General features: G+C 41.0%; 1 protein-coding gene across 1 annotated transcript in view; it reads right to left on the minus strand.

Moving 5' to 3' along the window:
• The window catches only part of Ranbp17 (RAN binding protein 17), a 296,032-nt gene that overhangs the window by 24,832 nt on the left and 245,936 nt on the right, over positions 1-25,264 (minus strand). Inside the window, exons 23-25 of the mRNA XM_027938663.2 lie at positions 15,574-15,788; positions 13,493-13,631; positions 2,601-2,767 (exon numbers count right to left, since the gene is read on the minus strand). Coding sequence (XP_027794464.2) covers positions 2,601-2,767; positions 13,493-13,631; positions 15,574-15,788 — 521 coding nt within the window. The remainder of the gene's footprint in view (positions 1-2,600; positions 2,768-13,492; positions 13,632-15,573; positions 15,789-25,264) is intronic.

The following is a 25,264-nucleotide window of genomic DNA, read 5'->3' on the forward strand; positions in this document are numbered from 1 at the left end:
TGCTCTTCAGGGCTGATTTATAAGGTTTTGGAAAGCTGATGTAAACAGATGATCAATGGGACCCATCCTGCTCATAATAACCCCCAACTGGCTCACTCCCTCTTTTCCAGGTCCATCCCTCAGGCTATGCGCTCTGTCCAGCTAATTCTTCCCACTGCCCCTGCCTGCTGCTTTTACTCTGGCCATCCGTTCAGTCCAGCCGACTCACAAGTAATTTTATACGCAGCAGAGAGCGGGTGGAATTGATTTTTCACTCAGCACTCAGTTCCCATCTGAATAATTATCAATTTTACTGCCTCATAAAGGGAAGAGTCAAAATTTCAAATCAATTCAAAAGAGCTTTTGAGACGACAGAAACTGTGCATAAGAATAGAGGTCAAAGTTGTCAGTGACCTGAGGAGATGATGTCAGATATTACTATACCCAACAGTTGACATCAGAGCACTCAAGATGATACAACCTGGTGCTAATGCAAATCATATTTATGCTGACTACCAGAGACCAGTCATTAATATTTAAAATGCTATCTGAAAGCCTACATTCCAAATAAATAGAATGGATTCCACTGTTAATAAAGATATATCACTACTTAGTCGTATGCTGCAAAGTGAAGGATTACCAAGTATCATTAACACACAGAAATGGCTTAAGCCAGCAGGCGAGGGTAGCCCAGGAAGACCCTTGGCTCCCAGGGTTTGAGCACTTGCTCAGAGCCTCCTGACTTTGCTCATATTTTCTACCAACTGTCTGCTGAAGTTTATGGGGCAATACTGCGACAAATGGCTGAACGCTGGCAGGAGGACTTGGTGGTAGACCTGCTCTTTGCCATGGTAGGGCTTGGTCTGCTTTCTGGCCAGTCCACAGATATTTATCTTGTTCAGCGAGGATGCGCTCTGAGTTGGTGGTTCTCAACCTTCTCCACGCAACACACACAAGGGCTGTGACACTCCCAACCCCATCAGAGTCCCCTGCATTTGGCTGACGATGGAGATGGCTGGTGGGAGAGAGAAGCACCAAACCTTAATGGAGAGGGCATTCCAGGGGACCCGGCAACACGATAGTCAACGGTGTAAGGAGTGAGGACCAGGCATTGGCGCTCAACAGCCCTGGTTCAAGTTCCGCTCCTGTGTAACCCTGCTGCCCCTCAGTGTGTGCATCTGTCAAGTGCGGTGGTAGCATCCAGATTCCAGGGCTGTTGTGAGTCTTAACGGGAAGTCCCCTGAGAGAGCCTCCCCGTCCCTGTCCCTGTCATCAGTGTATCCATGGAATTACCAAAACACTGGCTGGTTACTCGTCTCTGTCCTTCACGACAAGGAACTTTTGAAGGAGAGAAATCAGGTCTTCCATGTCGGAACGGCTCCCGTCCCTTGTGTGTAGTGAGTACTCAACAGATGTGAGCTAGACATCACCCACCTGCACAAACAGCTCTGGGTGACAGCCCTCTGCTATTGCTTAAAACATGAACTGTGCTCCCCTCCCCCTCCTCAGAAAAGAACTGGTTAAATGAAATGTCCCCACAGACAAAGTTTACACAATTTCATTTCCATATCAGCAAAAACAACAGCCAGGAAGAAGTCTGTCCATACTGTCCCGTGCTATTTTTATCATTTTTTACTTACAGTGACTTTTCTGCGGGTTGCAGGTGACTTGTTTGCTCACTAATGACACTGTAGCAAGACACTGTTGAAGTATTTATGTTTGCAAATCAAAGACTATTATGGATATAATTTGGCAAGAGAAAACAACAATATAAAAATATTACATTCCAAACTTAGCGGAAGAGTGTAGTGGCAATATAGCCATAAAAAATGGCATTATTCTCTTCGAAACATGCCTGGCATGGTCACTGTGAACTGCAAGACTTTTAAAGAACAGTGTTGAATCTAAACCCCATTTGCCAATTAGAAAATATAATGATATGGTTTTATCACTTACTAAGTAAATGCTCCTGGGAATATTCTTTCATCTATCTGAACTGTGACTCCTCATCTTAAATTGGGAGCAACACGAACTATAATCTGATGAGTGGCAGTGCCTAGCTGTCTGCCTGGCAAAGCCTAGGAACCCAGCAAAGGCGAGGTGGCCTCACAAGACACACCAGAGCCCGACCAGGGCAACTACACGACACCCTCAGAGGCTCCAGAAAGAAATCGGAGATCACCACTTCTAGTTCCAGTTCTGCCCTCTTTTTCTCAGATCTCTGGAAGAACTGTCTGTTTTTGAATTCTAGCCTCACTGAGGTGAGGTGGAGGACATCTGGATTTCTTGAGGGTGGGTGAACCTGGGGCCACTCCCACTTTCAAGGAAAATACTCAGAGAATAAGCTCTACTGGGTCAGCTGGCTGTTCCCACAGCTTTCCCATGTTCACATGTGAACATAGCACAGTGAGACTCCATGTGGCGCACGACCCTAAGAATAGGATGTTCATCAGAACAAGCCATACTCCACGCGTGTGTAACACGCCAAAATACACTCTGCAGTCATGTCTGTCTAAGGAGAACAACTGAAAAACAGAAACAAAAACAACAACAAAGAACGCTTGTTCTTGGTGTTCAGGGACCAGGCTGCCTCTGGGCCACTGTTTCTTAAGCTAGGTTACCTGCTGCAGGACATCTGGGTTTTGCTGCATAAAATGTAATAGTCTCTGACCAGCCTGGGCAGCCTCTCTGCAGCGAAGTGGCTTCTTGCCCTCTTTCGCTATGTGCTTGAAGAGGTAGGTGACGATGTAGTCTAGACTGGCACAGCAGCTGGAGCAGACGACTGTATCTGTACAGGCGACAGAGAGAGATTCACTGCATCATGGAAGCGTGTGCAGCTTTGGACACTCTACTGTCTCCATTAAAAGAGAATCACCACCTGGTTTCAAAACAATTCCACCAAACTCAAGTTGCTTGAGGGCACACTGCCTTGCTTCTTTCCTTAAGCCAAGTGTGGACCACAGGGCCTGGCAAGGAGACACCTTCGCAAGCAAATTATTCCTAGCTGGCACTAGCCGGAGTTCTCTGTTTGGGACTTAACTGCATATGTTCAATTCAAGTGACTGTTTATTAAGCATCTACCTAGTGCAAAAAGCTCTGCGCTTCAGGGGAAACCCACCCAGGGTCAAATAGCTCATACTCTGGCACACAAGTCATCATTGCACACTGCTCTGGAGAAACGGGTAACATATGGCTAAGGACTCTGAGGGAGATCATACTGAGATGGGAATCCAGGAGAGCTTGGTGAAGAAGGCAGCCCCTGACACAGGCTGGCAATTTAGATCTCAGGAAGGACGTTTTTCAGGTAGAGATCAGTATGAGGCAGGAGAGTGGGAAAGGGGCAGATGCTGGAGCCACAGATTCTGGTTTCAAATCCCACTGTTTCCAATTACCCGCTGTGTTGGTACCTGGAAAGCACCACTTCACTTTTCTCTATGTGTTAGTTACTGTGTTCAGTGATTTGCATGGATTGTTATTTTTAATCCTCACAACAGCACCCTAATGATTACTCTTGTCCATTTATAGGTGAGGACACTGAGGCTTAGAGAGATGAAGTGACTTGTCCAATGACACCCAGCTGGACCCCTGTGCAGCCAATGTATGAAAATAAGCAAGGCGGCGGCAGAGTCTGGACCCAGATTCTAAACCACTATGTTAAAACCAGGTATTAAGCAAACATGTCCATAAGCATCCGAAGCCTTATATCACAGTGGGTGCTTGAGAAACTGCATGTCCTACTGGTTTGCCATCGTGGTAAGAAGGATGGACTCAGGAAGCAGGACCTTGACTTGAGTGAAGAATCTATAGGGAGTCAGAGAGAAGGCTGACACAGTAGGTTGGGGTCTTAGTCAAGGGGGTGCAAAGGGGGCTGAGGTACATTTAATTTGAAAATCAAGAGAGGTGCCACTGAAGGCTTGAGCGAGCAGCTGACATAGTGCAGCAGCCATATATATCGAGACTCTTCTTTGTATACTAAAATGATCATCTCATCAGATTTAACAACTATTTTGTAATTAGGTATTATTTACATTTTTAAAATGAGGAAATAGAGACCTGGGGATACAACATAGTGGTAGAGTTTGCCTAGCATGTATAAAGCCCTGGGTTTGATCCCAGCACTGCAGGGAGAGGTGGGGAGCGACACACACACCCCACTAAAACTCAAGAGATAAAATTGTTTATCCAAACTCCATGATTTTTCAACTCATAGCATGACACTGCCCATATTTTAAGGCTAACAATGACATCTTGACACCCCCTGGGAGTTTCTCATTATATTAAAGAAACAATTAAAAATGGTGAATACAGTAGTCTCAAAAGATTATAAACTTTGCAAGAGAAGAGTTTCTTATTCATCTTACTCATGGCTAAGATTCTGAGACCCATGTATATCCCACATAGATTAAAGCTGAAATACTAGCTGAATCACTTAAAAGAATGGGAAGCTAAAGCTATCCTGAAAAAGTTTTCTAGAGAAGATCTTGAGCTGTATTTAGTAGCAATACCTCGCACTGACACAACACTGTAGTTTAAAAACTCACATAATTTCAGAGACAGGTCATGGAAATACGAAGGAGGAGGTTTTAGGCAAATTCTGAAATACAGAAGGGACAACTGGAGCTGACATAGAATCGAGGGACCAGAGGTGAATGAAAACCTACAAGACAGGCCTGGACAAGGCTTTTAAGAAAGAAGTTTCTTTCCCCTCTACTAGAGCTGTGTCATTTGATCAATTAATTGGCAAATTGATTTTTTATCTCTTCCTGCTAATTGGGTTACTTTGTAGGAGGGGAATTATGGTTTTCTAACCCTGGGAGACAGAACAGGCCTAAGAGTCAGACAGATCTGTTGAGTGGGGTTGCTTTTCTTTTCCCTTCATATTTCTACATTTGGAGTCCCAGCCATGGAAGTACACAGACAAGTAACTTAACATCCACAAAGGCGAGGAGGAACGATAGGGTTCCCCTCACCAGCGAAGAGCAATATGCTATCAATCAAACACAAATTTTAAAGACTTCATATAGATGTGGTGACCACGTGCCATGAAGATTGCATTAAAAGGCTCCAATCCTTGGAGTCAGCTGTGGGAAAGCCAGGTGAACACTTCAGAGGCAGAGGCCGGGCAGCACCCTCGCTGTGAGGAGACCTTCCATTATGGCTGATTTATGGCTGGGAGCTTTGAAAAAGAGAAATGGTATTTCCAGGTGGATTGAAAAGTACGGAATCCCAAGGATCAAGGGCATTTGGTCAAAAGCAGAATGAACAGTGCAGAGGACTCTACCTTCTTACTGGCTTCTTTTTATCTGCATCGCAAGATACCGTGTGAGACTAAAATCCTGAGATTCTCCTGACAGGAAGGCCAGGAGATATCAGGAATTTTCAAATTTTGTCCTAATTCTTGGTGTTGAGGAATCTTTTCAAAAGGATTATAGCCAAATTTAGGCAATGCTGGAAGTGATCTTTAGCCTGCTATGTACTTAGTCCTCTCTGGCAGCTTGTTTCGCACTGAGGAGCCAAGTGCTCCTTCCTCCTGCGGGGGCCTGCAGGAAGCACATGCATCATTAACAGTCTCCGGCTCACCAAGGCCCAGGCCAAGCAGCGCTGAGAAGTTAACTCTGCAGCAAAGAGTGCTTCACTCAGGGTCAGGAAGGGCTATAACGGGGTGGAGCCCTTGGCTTCAGCTCAACACTCACCATGACACAGGGGAGGACAAAGGTCTTGGGAAAATGCCATTTGAAAGGCAATTTCCAAGACAAAACGCCTATTTGGGAGGTGCAGCAGTTTCAAAAACCGGACAAGTGTGGGTCTAAATCTACATTCCTTCCATGTCTGACTTCCCTGAGCTTCACCTGCAGTCTGTAGCAAGTGCTTAACACTGCCTACACGGTGTGAGGACCCACCGGGCGCTCAGCTTCCTACCAAGGTGGCCCGCTTCCCTCTGGAGCGCGCTGGGATGGGCAGCATCTCCAAGCTCTTCAGAGTTCCTGGGATTCTGCTCTCATAGTACATGCAGACCACATATTTAAGAATGTGTTTGAAATTATGAGTTGCCCACTTTTATTCTCACATACATTTAATTAAGAACGAACTTCACAGGAAGACCCGGTGGCTCACAGTGCCTCAGTCTGGCTCACTCCCCTGTCCCAGCAGGGACACTGTTCTGTCCTTCAGAAGTTTATAATCAGGTATAAAACAAGGACAACCAGTGCTCCTGGAGAACTGCCCACCTAGGGAGTGCTGAGAACGCAGGGGTGGACATGGAAGGCCCAGAGCAGATGGGCACATACTGTGCCTACAACCACACACCTGAATCCAAGATTGGCCTTCCCTCTGAACTGTTACTTTGTTAAGAGTCCCTTGGTCTCATTAGAATATACAGATTTTAGGACTGATCAAGATCACGCTTTGAGAATAACACAGCTGCTTGCAACTAATTCAAAATCTTTAGTATTACTATGATGTGAGATTAAAAAAAAGACTGTCAAGCTACACTGTAATAATGAAAGACAAGACTCTTGCCCATGAAGAATTAGATACTATGAGAATTCACCCTCTTGCCGTGGTAAACAAGAAAACAGGACAAAATATATGAAACAATGTTTTTCAATTATTGCACAACAAGCAGCATAGGCCTATTAAACCAGAGAAGAGGGAGACAGATGTGGTGGTACTGACAAGTATGGAAGCCCACTGCCCAAAGCAGCTTCCAAGGCTGCAGGCCAGGACAAGAAACCCAAGCAAAGCCCGTGATTTCCTGAACTGCAGAGAGGGAGACTGGTATCTGGGGAGCGGAGGCAGCTGGGATTTGTGGTACAGACCACCAGAGTGTGGGGCCTGAAGAAGAGAAGAGGCCCAGAGAATTGCAAGAGAGTCCTTTCCAGGGTGCATCTGAATAGTGAACTGTGCAAATGGCAGCAAAAGCTCCCCATGGCTGAAAAGCAGTGGGCCACACGATCCCTGAAGGTTACAAAGAGCTGGGCATAACTCACCATACAGAGAGCACTGAAGTGTCCTTACAGGGGTCACACCTCAGTAGAGGGGCTCAGTTACTCCAAAATAAAGGCTGCTACTTCATCTCAAATCTCTAAAGGGTACTCAACTGAAAGAACAAAATTCAAAAATCTTGGAAAAAAAATAAAAAATCAAAATTCAACACTAAACAACATAAAAATCACAATGTCTGGCATCCAATCAAAAATTGCAAGGCACAGAACATGAAAAAATACGAGCTATAAAGAAAAAAATAAATCAATAGAAACAGATCCAGAAATGACTTTAGTAGGACTTTAGGCAGGAAGATCACTTGAGCCCAGGAGCTCAGGGCCAGCCTGGACAAAAAGTTAGACCTCCCATCTCTTTAAAAAAACAAAACAAAAAACCCAAATTCAGTTTCTGAGAATAAAAACACAATGTCTGAAATGAAAGAAATATTGGACTAATAGCAGATTAGTCAATATAGAACCAAAGATCAGTGAACTTGTGATACAGCTCTAGAAACTACTCAAAATGAAGTACAGAGAGACAAAAAGCAAACAGAACAGACACCCCCCCCCCAAAACATAACAAAATAAAACAAACTAGACAGTGTGTCACTGACTTGTGGACCAAGACCAAGAGTAAGAGGTACACAGCACACATGTAACAGGAGCCTGGATCTAATGGAAACAGAGGCAGATTTTCTTCAGAAGTAAATGGGAATGATATTATTTGAAGATGTAGATTTTAAAAACCTAGACCACTATTGAAAAATAAAGAGGCTGGCTAAAGACCACAGGGGACATAAGAGGGACTCACGAAAAATGTTCAATTAACCCAAACTAAAATAATGCAGAAAAAAAGGCAAAAACATAGGCAGACAGGATAAAGAGAAAGCAAACAATGCTAGTTACACTAACTGGCTGAAATACTGATCAGAAGGCAGCAGCTGTCAGATTTGATATATACATGCTACGTGTTGGCAAATGTTCTTGTCCTATCCCCAGAAACTAAATGTTAGGTTAAATGATGGGGAATTGCAGATGGAACAGTTTGCTAATCAGCTGATCTTAAAATAGGGAGGTTATCCTGGATTACCCAGGTGTGCCCACTCTCAAGCTTAAAACTGAAAAAGAGAGGCAGAGGACACCAGTCAGAGGTGCTGTGTGGGACCTGGGAGGCTGGGAGAGGAGGGCTACAAGTTCCAGGTCAGCCTTGGCACTAAGTAAGATCCTGTCTCTTAAAAAAAAAAAAAAAAAAAAAAGTGTGTGTGTGCATGTGGGGAGTGTAGCTCAGGGACAAAATCCTCTTGGTTCAATCCTCAGTACCCTAAACCAACAAGTAACAAAATGAAAACCCCCACATTTTTTTAAAAAAGTGAAAGGATGGAACAGGAGAAAATACTACTTAAAAAAAAAAAAAAAAAAAAAAAGGCTGGAGAAGTTATCAGACAAAAATTTCAGAGGAAAGAATATTACCAGAGATAAAGAGGATAATTTTGTAATGATAAAAGTTCATCAAAGGAATTTAATAATTTTAAATATTACGCACCTAATAACAGAGCTATTTAAACAGAAACATTTGATACAAAAACTGACAGAACTGAAAGGAGACAGGACAAATCTATAACTGTCTTCAGAGACTTCAGCATTTCTTTTTAGTTCATGCATAGAAAAAAACAGCACCGACCAACCAATCAGGAGCAACAGAGAAGAGGTATATCACCTTCAGCTAGAGCCGGCACAGAGTACTCCCCAGCAGTGGCGCACACATTCAGCTAAGTACCGGGAAGCATTCACCACAGTGAGGGTCACAAAGAGGTCTCAATAAACTTTAAAAAGTAAAAAACTCATTGAGTGTATTCTATGACACAATGGAATAAAACTAGAATCAGTCACAGAAAAGATTCAGGATCATCTTCAAATTCTGGAAAATCAGTCTGCTTCTAAGGAACAACCCACAGCTTTAAGAAAAAAATCAGTAGGGCAATCAGAAAACATTCTTGAACTGAATAAAAACAGAAGCAAAAATAACACTTAAATTTTTGAGATACAGCTAGAGTAGTGCTCAGATTAAAGCATTAAAAGTGTACATTAAGGGGCTGGAGTTGTGGCTTAGCGGTAGAGCGCTCGCCTAGCACGTGCGAGGCCCTAGTTTGATCCTCAGCACCACATGAAAATAAATAAATAAAATAAAGGCACTGTGTCCAACTACAACTAAAAAATAAATGTTAAAAAGTATATGTTAAAAAGGAAGAAAAGTCTAAAACCAACGATCTAAGCTTCTATGGGGGGGGGGGAAGAAGGCAAAAATCAACTGAAGAAAAAAATGAAGGTCATATTTGAAATCAGTGAAATAGAAATAACAGAAAAAAAAAATCACTGGAAACTAAAAATAATGCTTTGCAATAAAACCGATAAACTATAGCTGGAATGATCAAGGAAGAAAAATAGGAAGAGGAGAGGAAGAAGAGGGAAGGAGAAGATGAGAGGAGGAAGAGGGGAAGAGACAAGAAAAGGGGGAGGAAAAGAAAAAAGATAATATGATACAAATTGCCAATATCAGGGATGAAAGAGGGAACATCATTATAGGTCCCACAGAAATAAAACCAGATATCAAGGGGACATTATTAATAACTTTATGTCAATAATGTTAGACGAAATTTAGATGAAATAAATTCTTTTAAAGACACAAACACTAAATATTCAAGATGTAATTAACAACTAAAATAGATATACATCTACTAAAGAAATTTAATGTGTAGTTAAAAATCTTCCAAAGAAAACTTTAAGTCTGATGGTTTCACTGAGAAATTCTATTGAATGTTTAAGGAAAAATAAACAAAAATTATATATAAACAGGAGAAAGCAGAGGAGAAAACATTTCTTAGCTCATCTCATGAAGGCACTAGACTGACTAAAACAAGGTGAGGATATGAGAACAGAAAAGCTCCATGAGAACTACAGAGGAACACATCCATATCAGTCATAGCCACATGTGGAACGCAAAGCTGACTTAATATTGTGATTTGGACTGAATATTGTTGATTTAAATATCATTCAATGTGATCATTAACAAAAAAGAGAAAACTATATGATCATATCAGTAGATACAAAGAAAGCACCTGATAAAATTCAACACTCATTCATGATAATACACTCAGTAAACTATGAATGAAAGAATTTCTTCCAAAGGATAAAAGACACCTATGAGAAACCCAGCATTATATGGGATGGTTTGAAACTGAAAAACTGCCTTCAAAACTGAAAAGAAGAAAAAAAGATGCTTGCTCTACACTTCTATTTAATATTGTATTGCAGGTTCTAGCCAGTGTGATAAGGCAAGAAAAAAAAAAAAAAGGAAGATGGATTAGAAAGAATGAGGTAAAACCTCTTTATTTGCCAAAACATCTATGTAAGAAATCTATAAAAAGCTGATAGAATAGGTGAGTTTAATAAGGTTATAGGATATAAAGTCAACAAAGAAACAAAAAACCCAATTTTGATTCTATACTATAGCAAAGAAAAACAGATACTTAAAATGCCACTGATAATAGCATAAAATCGTACAATATTTAGTTATATATTTTTTAGTTATAAATATTAAAAAATACAGATAAGACTCATAAATTCAAAGCTACAAAAATGTTTTTGAGAAAAGTTGAAGAAGACCTATGTGAATAGGGGGACATATAGAATTTTCAGGGATTGAACACTGAATAATAGTTAATATGTCAATTATCTCCAAATTGATCTATAAATTCAATGCGACCTCAATCAAGATTTCCCTACTCTTTTTTTTCTTTAAAATAATTTTTTTGTTTTTATTATTGCATTATAGTTGTACATAATCATTGGGTTTGTTTTGACATAATCATACATGCATGGAATTTAATTTACTCCCTTTTAGTGCCCAGTTTCCTCCTTTCTCCTCCCTTCTCCCTCCTTCTATTCCCCTTCCTCTACTCTACTGGTCTACCTTCCATTTATTTATTTATTGTTAATTGGTGGCTTTATATGTATATATCTAGCTTCCACAAATGAGAAAAAAATTCAACCCTTGATTTTCTGGCCTGATGTTCTCCAGTTCTACCCATTTATATCAACATCAGTCAGGAACAAAAGGATGCCAAAATTTAATTCTTCTTTATGGATAAGTAAAACTCCACTGTCTACATATACCAGATTTTCTTTATTCATTAGTCTATTGATGGGCACCTGAGCTGCTTCCTTTGTCTTGGGTATTTTGAGTTGTGCTGCTATAAATACTGATGTGGGCTGTATCACTAGAGTATGCTAATTTTAGTTATTTTGGATAAATACAGAGAATACATAAAAGACTCAAAAAGCTTAATACCAAAAACCCAAAAAACCTAATCAAGAAATGGGTTAAAAAAAAAAAAAAACTAAACAGAAATTTCTCAAAACAATAAAGATACCAAGCAATTGGGGAAATGCAAATCATAATTATATTGATATTTCATCAGAATGGCAATTATCAAGAATAAAAAATGCTACTGAGGATGTAAGGTAAAAAGGTACAGTCATACATTGTTGGTGGGACTGCAAATTAACACAATCACTTTCCAGAGTGGGGAGATTCCTCAAAGAGCTAGGAACAGAGCCACCACATGAACCAGCTCTTCCACTCCTCAGAATTTATCCAAAAAGAACTAAAGTCAGCATACTCTTTTCGTTTCAACAAAAGAAACTGAGAAGTTGATTCTAAAATTTCTATAAAAAGGCAAAGGACTCAGAATAGCCAAAATAATTTTTAAAAGAGAAAACACTAAAGGGCTATGATACAGTTTTTAAGACCCCCTATAAAATCAACAACATACTATTGGCATAAGGTAACCAAATAGATAAGGATGTTTCATCAACAAAAGGTGCTAAAACAACTGTTGACTGTCCACGTGTTAAAAAGAGAATTTGAGCTTTTACTTCATATCATACATGAAAATTAAATTGAAATGCATCATAAACTTCAACATCAGAGGTAAACCCATCCAATTTCTAGAAGAAAACCCAGGAGAAATCTTTATGGCCTTGGCTAAACAAACATTTCTTAGAACTACCACCACCACAACAAAAGATAACTTGGACTTCTTCAAAACTAAAAATTTTCTTCTTCAGAAGATACTGTTAGGAAAACACAAAGACAGGTCATAGGCTGAAAAATATCTGCAGAACTTAATATCTGATGAAGATGTGTTTTCAGGATATACAAGTCTTATTACTCAGTAACAAAAACAAAGAACCCAGTTAAAAATATGAGTAAAAGATCTGAACAAACACCAAGAAGACATGTGAAAGGCATTAATTAGCATGACAATATGCTTAAATCATTATTCATTAGTAGAATGCAGATTAAAACCACAGTGAGATCCCATTTCCCATATGTTACATGGTGAGATTAAAAATACCAGTGGTAAGTACTGGTGAGGATGAGGAGTGAATGGAACCCTCCTACACCACTGGAACCAAACGTTACAGTCACCTTGGTTAATGGTTTCTTCAGATTTTAAAAATATACTTAGCATGAAACCCAGACATTCTACTCTAAGTACCTAGACAAGGGAAATATTATCTATGATCGATTGATCAATCTGTCTGTCCGTCTGAGGTAGGTAGGTAGGCAGGCAGGCAATCACATGAGGACTAGTACATTAATTTTCACAGTGCCAATATTCAAAATTGTGAAATAACATAAACAACTCCAATATCTACCAGTGAATGGACAAACAAACTGAGGTAGTCCACATGATGGAATAATACTCAGCAACAGAAAGAAACTAACAATCTGAGCCAGGTGTCGTGGCACATGCTTGTAATCTCAAGTGACTCAGGATGCTGAGGTAGGAGGACAGTGAGTTTGAGGCCAGCTTCAGCCACTTGGTGAGAAGACATCCTCTCAAAATAAAATAAAAAGGGCTGGGGATGTAGTTCAGAGGTAGAGCCCTGGTACCCAAACCAAACAAACAAACAAAAAAACAAACACAACAAAACAAAAAAACCCAAAACAAACAATGACCAAAAACCCCAACTGATTTGCAAAATAATATGAATGACTCTTAAAGGCATCACACTAAATAAAAGAAGCCAGACACAAATAACTTCATATTATAGGAGTCCACTTACATGAAATTCTGGAAAAGGCAAAGACAATGCAGACAGTGGTCCTTTGAGAAGAGTAAGGAGAAGGAACTGATTTGAGGGGATGTAAAAGAGCTTTTGGTGGTGATGAAAACACATACAACATTATACACAATGGTTGTGGTGGTTCATTTGTCAGGACTGATCAAACTGTTCACTTAAATCAGCAATATAAATTATACATCAATAAAGCTAATTATAAAATAACATACTATATATCAAAATGTATTTTCCTATTTGCAAATAAGAGTTCTAAAATAATCTTTCAGTTTGAGCTTACAATACCTTTTTCTCCTTTGGAGGATGAGAGTCTCAATGAGCACATAGATTAAGAGACCATGAGCAAGCTTTCCTAGGGGAACAACGTTTTCCATTATCCTTACCAAGAGCAGTGAGTCCTTCTGAGATAGAAGTGAGGACATACAGGAGCACAGGAGGCTCTAAGTTGGTGATGAAGCTCATGTGGTCCTGGGTGAGACATTCCAGGAGTGGATAATACGACTGGCTCAGTTTCCGATATTGCTACAACACAGAGAGGGACTGCATGTCAAACCACAGGGAAGAAAAAATCACGTACAGTACAAGGGCAATTGCAACTTATAATATTGGAAACTGTCAACTCATTTTTAAATACAAGGTCAATAAATATATTAAAAAATGGCATAATGATTCCCAATTCAGCATTTAAAAAGGTTCTAATAGGAATCCCTTGATCTCTAGAAATGTTAATTTGAAGCTGTAACAGAATGTTACTTCAGTTTTACTCTACATGGCTAATACCTAAAAGCAGGTAAATATGTAGAAGACTGAATCATTTTTCTGAACTGGAATATTACAACAATGAATAGCACTTAATAGTGGTTAGACAACTTTGTTATTATCAGTTTGTGTTTTTTAAGCACAAAGAAATTTTCTGTTATAATAGGACTTGGCATTATAGTCTGTTATATTTAAACAATGCCAACCCATCTGACTAAATCATCCTTTGGTAAATGGCTTAGTATTTTCCATACTACAGGCAAAGATAAAACATATAAGAAACATACCTGGAAAATCTCAAATGTAACCCAAATTCATGTCAAAGAAACATGCTGCTCATAAGAAAGGTAAAGCAGAACAGCATTTCCTAAAGTGAGACGAAGACTACCTCTGTAAGAATCACTCGGGGTGCTCGTTCTGATCCCGCTCTAGACTCACTAAGTGGAAGGCTCTGAGGTGGGGCTCGCAATGTGTGTTTTTAATATACATATGAGATAGAGTCTTACATACTCTCAAGTTTGAAAATTATTGAACTGGAGGTTCGCTTGACTGTTTAAAAAAAAGGGGGGGCTAGAGAAAAATTTCTAGAGTGACACCATTTTTCTTGGGGGACCTCAGCTGTAGTGAAGAGTCCCCTCAAGGAAGTGAATGTAACATATGGCCGATTTGATCCAAGTGTCTCCTTTGTAACGTCTGTCCTCCGGGCACAACCTCAGTGAGCATTCCATGTCACTGGGAGGACGCCTGGTGACTTCAGCTTCAGACGTAGCCCCGCAGAGGCCAGCCTAGGATGGTGGGAACGCCTTAAGTCCAGGAGTGTTTCTCATGAAGGCCGCCCCGCACAGGTCCTCAGATCATCCTTGTAACCCTGGGGCTGCGGTGTGTGTGACCAGCTGGGAAGGCCTGAACCATTCTAAGGATGAATTACTTGTCTGTGTTACCCAAGAAATCACTGCCACCACACCGGGCATTCAATGGTTTCTGGGTAAGATGTTTAAAAAAAGCCTGATAATGAGAGCCCAGTGAAAGAAACAGGAAATTTGAATTACCAACAAGCACCCTGCAGGTGTTCTGATGGATTCAGAGTTTGGAGACCACTGACACACATTAGAGAAACTAGGTGGCCAAGCAGGGAAGGGCCCTGGAGCTCACCCAGTCAATCCACTCATTTTGGAGAAAAAGAGACGAGAGCCGTTCAAGGTAGGTAACCAGTGCGTGCAGGTCTCCACATATGTAGGGCTGCTCCACCCGTGGTTCTGCACTCTGTCCAGTTCACCAGAATTTTAGTGGAAAAGAAAGCCAAACCACAGGGCAAGTCAGAGGAGCCGAATAGAAGGAATGGAAGACCTCGAGGCAACCCTGTTTCTGCTGCAGGAAACAGGTGTTTTGGAATTATGAATCTGGCCGTAAGCAATCAGCTGAAAGTGCTCATTACATTTTGCCACGGCACAATCTGAAGCACTCTGGACGACCCACCTGGAAGAGGGTGGCAGGTGCCCCTTCGAACCTGCAGTTGATTCTATAAGCACAGTCACTAGGGGTGTTACTAGATAGCGCATTTAGTGGTGAGTGAGACCAAGCACGCTGTCCCTGAGGGGAAACTGCTCTGGAGCTGCTCTCACTCCCCAGCCCTCATCCTACAGTTGGGGGCCTGTGGTTGCTGCTGCTCGCTTCACAAAGACGCCCACATTGCATGATTGCTTACTAGCAAGTCACTGTGGGACACCGACAGCAGCATTTTGACAAAGGCCTGGAGTACATTGTCAAAATGGTTGTCCCCATACAACTTGAAGACGCCAAAGCTGACATAATTTCCACATAAGGCAGATTTGAGAGCTGAATAGCAGATGGAGATGCCCTTGAGTTTCATTGGATAAATCTGATCTTTTGAGAGGCTCCCAAGAGACAGGATCTGATTACCTGTTTTAGGGTAAAAGCAGAAAGAGAAAGTGCCATAAGTAGAGGTAATTCAAAGCAGCCACAGGGCACAATGCTTAACATTTCACCTCACTGTGAATGTTCCCTTCCCTCCAGCACTGCTCCAACAATGGAGCCCTCCACAGAAGTGAAAACTACAAATGCTTAAGGCCATTTACCTGGGAAGGACAAAGGGCCCAGGGGTAATCCATCAGGGCATGGGAAAGTCTGGTGTTTGTATCTGGATGGTGATTACATTGAAATATACAGAGATACGTAAAAGTTTATTGAGTTATACTCTTCAGATTAATTCACTTTTGTACTTTAATATAGATGTTATTCTTTCAATAAAAAGTTTTTAAAAAGTAGGATAAAATAATCCACTAAGAGAAAAAGATAATCTGATTAAGATGTAAATTACTCTAAATTCTGGGTAAACTTCCAACATTTTTATATGAACTAGATCTTGAATTGCTTCACTTTTAGGAGCCTCATAGGTTTGGTTTATGAATTAAATGAAATAGGACACACATTTTTGGCACAATGCCTAATAATCACTCTTTCCTTTTTCTCCTTAGTTGTTTTCTCAGAAGACCTCAAGAGATAATTGTTTTTTAACATTTGTTTTTAGTTGTAGTGGACACAATACATTTATTTTATTTTTATGTGGTGCTGATGATTGACCAGTGCCTCACGCATGCTAGGTGAGTGCTCTACCACTGAGCCCCATCCCCAGAAGACTGTTTTTAAAACTATCTCAATTCTATGCTGACTAAAGACAAAGAAATGTTTATATAATCACTTAAAAAATTTTCTATTGTAATCTTTAGCATTTACATCAACTTTTTTTTTTTTTTTTTTGTATTAGGGACTGAACTCAAGGGTGTTTAACCACTAAGTCATATCCCCAGCCCTTTTTATATTTTATTTTGAGACACAGTTTCAGTAGGTTGTTTATCTAAGTTGCTGAGGCTGTCCTTGAACTTGCCATTCTCCTGCCTTAGCCTCCTGAGCTGCTGGGATTAGAGGCGTGCGCCACTACGCCTGGCAACAGTTTGTTTTTGAAATGTGCACTATTAATGCACATTACTAGGCAATATCTAAGAATGTTTTTTTAAAAAATATAGTCATACTGTTTCTTAGCTCTGTTTTCTCCTGTTCAAGTGAACACTGCTTCTAAAAGTGAACTACATTCAGTTCACAAAGTTTAGAGGCACTGTGGCTTATCCTATGTCAACCTGGCTAAACCAGGATGAAACTCATTTTCCTGTAAGACTGTGAGTGAAGGGGCCCAAAGAGAAGTTTGTGTGAGATCTAGAAGGTAGGTGCCCCAAATTTCTTCAAGCTGTGATTAGAATTGGTGACAATTAGAATGTGGAAACACTTCTAGGTCCCATTTGTTGGGTCTACCAGTCCTGCTGACCACTGACCCCATGCCCACCAGTCCACACACTGGGCAGCAAATTTACAGAAGCAGCTCTGCAGAGGAAATGGCCTTTCACTGACCTTAACAAAAAGCTTATTAGTGCATTGTAGTTATACAGAATGGTGGGGTTCACTTTGACGTATTCATAATTGTACGTAACATTTCAAACCCAAGTACTCCTTCTTTCCTTCCTTCCTCTCTCTCTGATTCCCTTCCTCTACTCTGTGGGTCTTTTATTAATTTATTTTTTTATCAGTGCACTGCAGTTATGGATGTAGTTGGAATGCACTGTGACATATTCATACATGCACACAGCATATTTTCTCAATTTCATTCTCTAGTTCTTTTTCCTCCCCTTCTCTCCACCCTCCAGCTTGGTCCTTCACTTCTACTCTAAGCTCTCCCTTCTATTTTTGTGAGATCCCCTTGTTTATTCCTTTCTTCTCTTTAGCTTCTGCACATGAGACAAAACATTTGACTCTTGATTTTCTGAGTCTGGCTTATTTCACTTAGGACGATATTCTCTAGTTCCATCTATTTACCAGAAAATGACATAATTTCAGTCTTCTTAGTGGCTGAGTAGAACTTCATCCTATTTACACACACACACACACACACACACATTTTCTTTATCCATTAGTCTATTGATGGGCACCTAGGCCGGTTCTATAACTTGGCAATTGTGGATTTTGCTGCTATAAACATTAATATGATGTATTTCTATAATATGCTGATTTTAGATCTTTTTTAAAAAATATTTTTTACTTGTCAATGGACCTTTATTTTATTTATTTATATGCGATGCTGAGAATCTAACCCAGTGCCTCACATGCTAGGCAAGCGCTCTACCACTGAGCCACAACCCCAGCCCTGATTTTAGATTTTTTGAGGAATCCCCATACTGCTTTCCAGAGTGGTTGTACTAATTTGTAATTCAACAATGTTTGAACGTAGCTCCGCCTCCACATCCTCACCAGCAATTACCATTATTTGTATTCTTGAGGACTGTCATTCTAAGTGGGGTGAAATGAAATCTCAGTGTATTTTTAATTTCTATTTTTGACTGCTAAGAATGTTGAACATTTATTTTTTCATATATTTGCTGGTTATTTGTATTTTTTCTTTTGAGAAATGGCTCTTTAGATCTTTTGCCCATTTACTAAGTGGACTGTTAAGTTTTTTTGTGTTCTTTATGTATTCTGGTTATTAATCCCCTGTTGGAAAAGAAGCAGGTAAAGATTTTTCTCTCATTCTTTAGGCTCTTTAGGCTCTCTCTTCATGCTCTTAATTGTTTTCTTTTCTCTGCAGAAGCTTTTTAATTTGATGCCATCCCACTTGGTTTTATACTATGATACCTGTCCCTCCTCACTCCAATACTTTCATGATCCTAATCTAGCATCCGGATGTTCCTACCCTCTGGACCTCCCTGTAAGCTCAGACATCTCTATTCATGTCATTATTTCAGAAGAGCTGACCAGTGAAGTTTTTCCCTGAACCTTCAACTCTCCCCTTTGGACTCATTTTCTCATCTTTACCCAAGACTGTAAAAAAGGTATAATTCCTAAAATACATTTTCTACTCCATACAGTTCTTGTTCCCTGCCTGATGTGTGTATCAGTCACGTTACTGTGAAGAGAACTAACTGGGTATCCATGTGCCTCTCTGGTAGGGAACACCATCTTCCTTGCTGCCCTGCACGCCTGAGAAGTCCCACCCTTCCTTCAGGCATTCCTGAGATCTGCACTACACTGTGGACTACTGGGAGATGGGGGCATTGCCAGGTGGGCAGCCATGGAAGCTGGTGACAGTTGCTTCTTTGGCATTACTGTCAAAGCACCAAAAGAAACAATGTTTTCCTGAATGGAATAAACCCTTTTGAAGGCTAGAATCAAAAGGAAAATCCCTGTTTTCTAGCGACTATGTTGGCTATACTGGGGGTCAGGAGAAAGGCCCATCCTTAGTTTTGCATCCTTAACACGGGTCATGGGTAAGATGGATGCTGAGGCTATGCTGAAGCTTAGGAGAGGAAAGGTGTGAACTGGACGGCTAAGACCACCAAAGGCAACAACGGAGGACAGTCACAAGCAGTACAAAACTGCCACTGTCACTGTACATGCTAAGGCAGTCTAAGAGATTTCATTAAATAGAAAGGAAAACAACTAAGAAGTAAGAAGAGGACTCCTGATCTATATCATCTGGCTTACTAGAAATATCTTCCTCATTATTAGCTTCTATTTACTGCTATTTTCTCCTTCTTAACCTCCACTCTGCCCTTCATGGAGAGGCCATTCGTTGTTATTAGCTTCTAGCACTCAAGAGTACCCCTTTTCTAGACAAGTCTCAAGACGTGCATTCAGAAAGGGATATAGACCAAAAGATGCAAAGTCTCTTCTGCTCACTTGAATCAACTTCCAAGTCTGTTTCTATAAGCCCCCTTCCCCCAACTCCCTACCTCTTCAGTGGGTGACTGACTGCAGGATGTCCTCTTTAGGTGAAAAACTGTGTAAAAAGATAATGCTCTAATAGAAGATAAATGGACAGTATCCAAGGCCGGGATGAACTATGTGGGCTTCTAAGTTGCACTGCCCCAGTGTGAATCCTCACTCTTTCCTGCTACTTGGGTATCTGAGCAGATCATCAGCCTCTGTAAGTCACTGTTTCCTTATGTATAAAACAAGGATAATAACTCCTTTAACTCCCAGGCTCTCTTGTAGAGCAAGGGAGGTGACATATGTGAAGTGCTTACCCACAGGAGCTGGCACAGTGCTCAATAAATGTCAGCCATGACAATGTGCAATACTGGGCTCATGTTTCCCCCGGTCTAGTCTCCTGTGTTTACACTTGGAGGAGCTCCTGTCTGTGGCACAGAACAATGTCACTTCCCCTTAATCCTTTCCATTCACATATCCAGTGGTCAATACTGTATACTGTCACTGCCTTTTTTGTGTTCCTCCAAGAGGATGAGTTGTAGGTGGTATGTTTGCCCCCCATCCCACCATTCTCTGTGCCTCAAGAGTTTTCAGAAAAACAGAGCAAGGATGTGACACACCACAGGAGCATCTCGTGCCAGGAGGAACTGACAGGATGAACATGGTGCCTTTTGGCTTATCAGACAATCCCTGCATTGATTTTACCTTTTCATTTTCCCCTTTTAAAAAATATTTATTTTTGATTACAGTTGGACACAACACCTTTATTTATTTATTTATTTTAGAGAGAGAGAATTTTTTTTTAATATTTATTTTTTAGTTTTCGGTGGACACAACAACTTTATTTTATTTTTTTTATGTGGTGCTGAGGATCGAACCCAGGGCCTCGCACGTGTTAGGCGAGTGCGCTACAGGTGACCCACCACCCCAGCCCCTCATTTTCCCTTTTAATCTCTAAAATTTTAAAGTGGTTAGTGCTCAGCTCCCAAGTTCTATGTCTTCATTCCCCATCAGGGCAGTGATATGAGACCTCCTCTCACCCCAGGTCACTCAGCCCACCTCTGTTTCTGCAAACCTGCCAAGTCCTAGGCACGGATAGCCTGGAGCAGAATTGAGGTTGTGAGGGTTGGAAGGGAACAGGATATTTCCCTTTCAGAGCACAAAAAACTGAAACCAGGTAGTGTTGATAAGGATGTGGAATTTTAAGCAACAGGAAAAATAGGAATATGCAATTAGTGATCATTCTAGAAGGCACTGGTAATATTCATTAAAATATGAAAAAAAAGCACCAGTCCATTTCTGGGAATGCACTCTAATTCTGAACTCTGTCATCTACCCTCTGCTAGCATCTGCACTCACCTCTGCTGCCAGTGCCCCCAGATCCAACCAAGTCCCATATCTCTTGCCAAAGGCAAAAGCAACCTTTTTATACATATACTATGCACAGGAGAGAAATATATATATATATATATATATATATATATATATATATGTGTGTGTGTGTGTTTGTGTGTGTGTGTGTGTATATATTTTTTGCTATTCAATTACTCTTAGCAGAATACAAGTCATGCTATCATTTCTGCCACTAAAAAAAGTAACAGGGGCTGTGGCTGTGGCTCAGTGGTAGAGCACTCACCTGGCACATGTGTGGCACTGGGTTTGAGTCTCAGCACCACGTAAAAGTAAATAAATGAAATAAAGGGATTGTGTTCATTTACAACTAAAAAAATAAAATAAAAAAGTAACACAAAACCTTCTCTAGTCTGCTAGATATTGTTGCCTTTTGTAAAAAATTCTTCAAACAACTGTCAGTATTCACTGTCTTCATTTCTTCTCCTCAATTCTTTATGCCCACTCCACCAAATATGCCCATTTCAAGGTCACTCTATTGCTGAATGCTGGCCTTTGCTCTCTCCACCTGACCTTCCACCTCCTTTTGTGATTCCTGGGAAAGGAAGCTGGGGCCTTGCGCATGCTATTGAGATGCAGCCGACTCTCAGTCTTCATCTTGATTCACTGGCAGCTCTGATACACAGGTGACCTCTGCATCTTCCAAGACACACTCTCCTGACTGTCCTGCCTCAGGGCTCCTCTCCTGTGTAGCTTCCTCCTCTTCTCTTCTACCTCCTAACACTGGAGCTCAAACCAGTGTCCACTCTCTCCTCCAGGTTTCCCTAGTCATCTCACCTAGTTCTGCGGCTTTAAATACCACCTAAGGGCCGGACAGCTCCCATATTAGTTTCTCTAGCCTTGACGTATGTTCCAAACTCCAGACTCACATATCCAAGATCATATTCAACATCTGTACTTGGATGTCTAATCAACACTCAAGCTCAACATGACCAAAATGGAACTAACAGTCCCCCACCCCCACCTCAGCTGACATCAACTTCATCTTTAACTATACCTGTGTCACTGCATGGAATACTGTCTCATTTGCTCTTCTTGCTGTGCGGTCAACCCCCTATATGGTCCACTTTAACCCAGCAGCCAGAGTGATCTTTCTAAAACTCAAGTTGGATCACAACACTCCTCTGCCCCAAATGTTGTAAAGGCCCTTAATTTTCTTTGGAGTTAAAATCAAAGCCCTGGCCTGCATGATGTGGCTCTTGTCAGTCCCCTTTTGCTCATCTGGCTCCAGCTGCCAACTTGCTTGCTCTCAGATGTGCTTCTGCCTGAGGATCCTAAGACATGCTATCACCTCATCCTGGAATGTTCCCCAAGACATCCATACAACCACTGCTCACACACTGAAAGTCTGCCTGCACTTCATCTTCTGGGCCACTCTAAGAGTGCAGCATGTTCCCAGTCCCTGGCACTTTTAAAAACCGTTTTTTTTTTTTTTAAAAGAGCAGTCTAGCAGCACAGCAGAGCCAAGAGAAAGGCAGCGATTTCCTGTACGCCCTCGCTCCCATGTGCATCTCCTCCTGTGTTGTTGACACCCCACTAAGTGGCATGTTTGTTACACAGATGAACCTCCACAGACACATCATATACACAGTCCAAGGTTCAGCACCCACTCCTGGCCTTGTACATCCTTGGGTTTGGGCAAATGTATAATGACATGTATCAACCATTCTAATTTCCCTGCTCTAAAAATCCTCTGCTCTGTCTGTTCACTGTTTCCCTTCTCCAGCCACTATTCTGGGCTGTCTTCATAGTTTCTCTTGGTCCGGAATGTCACAGAATTGGAATCCATAGTTACATAGCCTTTTCAGAAAGAAGTCTTCCACTCTGTGGCAGGCGTTTAAGGCTGCATGGTTTGACAGTTCATTTTCATTGGTGCACTGTAGCTGTCCATGATGGTGGGATCTGCTATTACCCATTCGCACGTGCACACTATATTGCAATATAATTTGGCCATACCCCTCCCCAGCACTTGCCCCCTTCCTCCCTCGCTTGGTCCCTTTCCTCTATCTGCTGATCTCTCCTTGATTTTCATGAGGTCCACTCCCCACTCTTTCTTTTCCTTTTTCCTCTCTAGCTTCCACATATGAGAGAAAACATATAACTCTTGACCTTATGAGTTGGCTTATTTTGCTTAACATAATGTTAAATTCCATCCATTTTTCTGAAAATGATATGATTTCATTTTTCTTGTGGCTGAGTAAAACTCCGTTTTATACACACACATACTACATTTTCTCTATCCATTCATCCATTGATGGATCCCGATAGTTGGGCTATTGTTAATTGTGCTGCCATAAATATGGATATTCACATATTTCTAAAGTATGGTTTTAATTCTTTAGGGTAAACACTGAGCAGTGGTATGGCTGAGCAATATGGTCATAAGACTTTCATGCCTGGACTTTAGAGGAACCTCCATGTTGATTTCTTTTCTTTTCTTTTTTTTTTAAATACTTATTTATTTATTTTTTAGTTTTCGGTGGACACAACATCTTTGTTTGTATGTGGTGCTGAGGATCGAACCAGGGCCGAACGCATGCCAGGCAAGCGCGCTACCGCTTGAGCCACCTCCCCAGACCTGATTTCTTTATTCTTCCTTTTTTTTTTTTTTTCCCGTACTGGGGATTGAACCCTGAGGCACTCAAACACTGAGCCACATCCCCAGCCCTATTTTGTGTTTTATTTAGAGACAGGGTCTCATTGAGTTGCTTAGTGTCTCATTTTTGCTGAGGCTGGCTTTGAACTAGCAATTCTCCTGCTTCAGCCTCCCAAGTTGCTGGGATTACAGGTGTGCGTCACTGTGCCCAGCTTCTACATAGATTTCTATCGTGATTGTACTAATTTACAGTCACACCAACAGTGCAAAGTGTTCCCTTTTCTCCACATCCTCTCCACCATCTATTATTATTTATATTCTTCATGGCTGCCATTCTGACTGGTGTGAGATAAAATCTCAGTGTAGTTTTGGTTTGCATTTCCCTGACTACTAATGATGTTGAATATTTTTTCATATATTGGTTTGGCCATTTGTATTTCATCTTTTTTGACAAGGGTCTGTTTAATCCATTTGCCCTCTTCCTGATTTGATTATTTGTTTTTTGGTATTAAATTTTTGAGTTCTTTATATACTTCAGATATTAGTCCTCCGGACAGCTCAGTTCTCAGTAGCACTGCACTACATTCCAAGTCTTTCTGTGCTACTAGTCTCCACTGACTCACCTGGTGAGAGTTACCTTGGTTGTTTCCAGGTTTGGGCAGTTGCGAAATGAGCTGCTATAAACCCCTATGCAGGTTTTGGTAGACATGGGTTTTCAACTCCTTTGGGTAAATGCCAAGGAGCAGGATTGCTGGAGTGTATGATAAGAGTATGTGAGCTGTGTGAGAGACCGTGGCACTGTCTTCCAGAGTAGCTGTGCCATGGAGCATTCCCCTGAGGGGTGAGCCAGAGCTCCTGCATTCCATTCCCTGGCACCCAGGCAGTCCTCTTCCCAGCTGCCTCTCCCCCAGAGCACATGTTCCCTTCTAGTCATTGGATAGCTCCTTTCCCAGTTTGCTTACTGGTGTACCCAAAGATCCTGCAGTAGGCACTGCTGTTCTTAATAAACATCTGTTGAATGAATGGGTAAAGCTCATAAAGCTGACTGTACAAAGCTATTGACCTGAGCACTGTGTGTGATGATGGAAAATTAGATGCTTAGCCAAAGTTAAATAATGAATAAATAATGACTATATGACCATAAAATAAAATACTCTGCAGCTGTTTAAAAAGTTGAGAAGGTGAGGCAGGGATGCGAATGTAGCTCAGGGGTAAAGAGCTTGCCTACCATACCTGGGATTCAATCCCAGCACACACACCATCCCACCCCCCACGGGAAATTTATATATTAACATGGAGCAATGGTCAAGGCACAGTAAAAACCAGCAAATTCTAGAATAGCAAGTATTTCATGATACCACTTATAAAAAATGTACACATGTAGACATTAAAAATATGGCAGGAGATATACACTGCAACACACTGGTAGTATTACTGGATTTTTCTCCCCATGAGTGCATGATTTTCTTTATTTTTGCAGGACTGGGGCAGAGCATCATGCATCCTAGGCAGGTACTCTACCACTGAGCTGTAACACCAGTCCCTAAGTGTGCTATTCATAATTAGGAAAAAAAAAAGCAAAAAAAGATATTTCTATTTTAAAGAAAAAAGATAGAAA

This window comes from Marmota flaviventris, chromosome 5 (assembly GCF_047511675.1).
Source record: "Marmota flaviventris isolate mMarFla1 chromosome 5, mMarFla1.hap1, whole genome shotgun sequence".
NCBI lineage: Eukaryota > Metazoa > Chordata > Mammalia > Rodentia > Sciuridae > Marmota > Marmota flaviventris.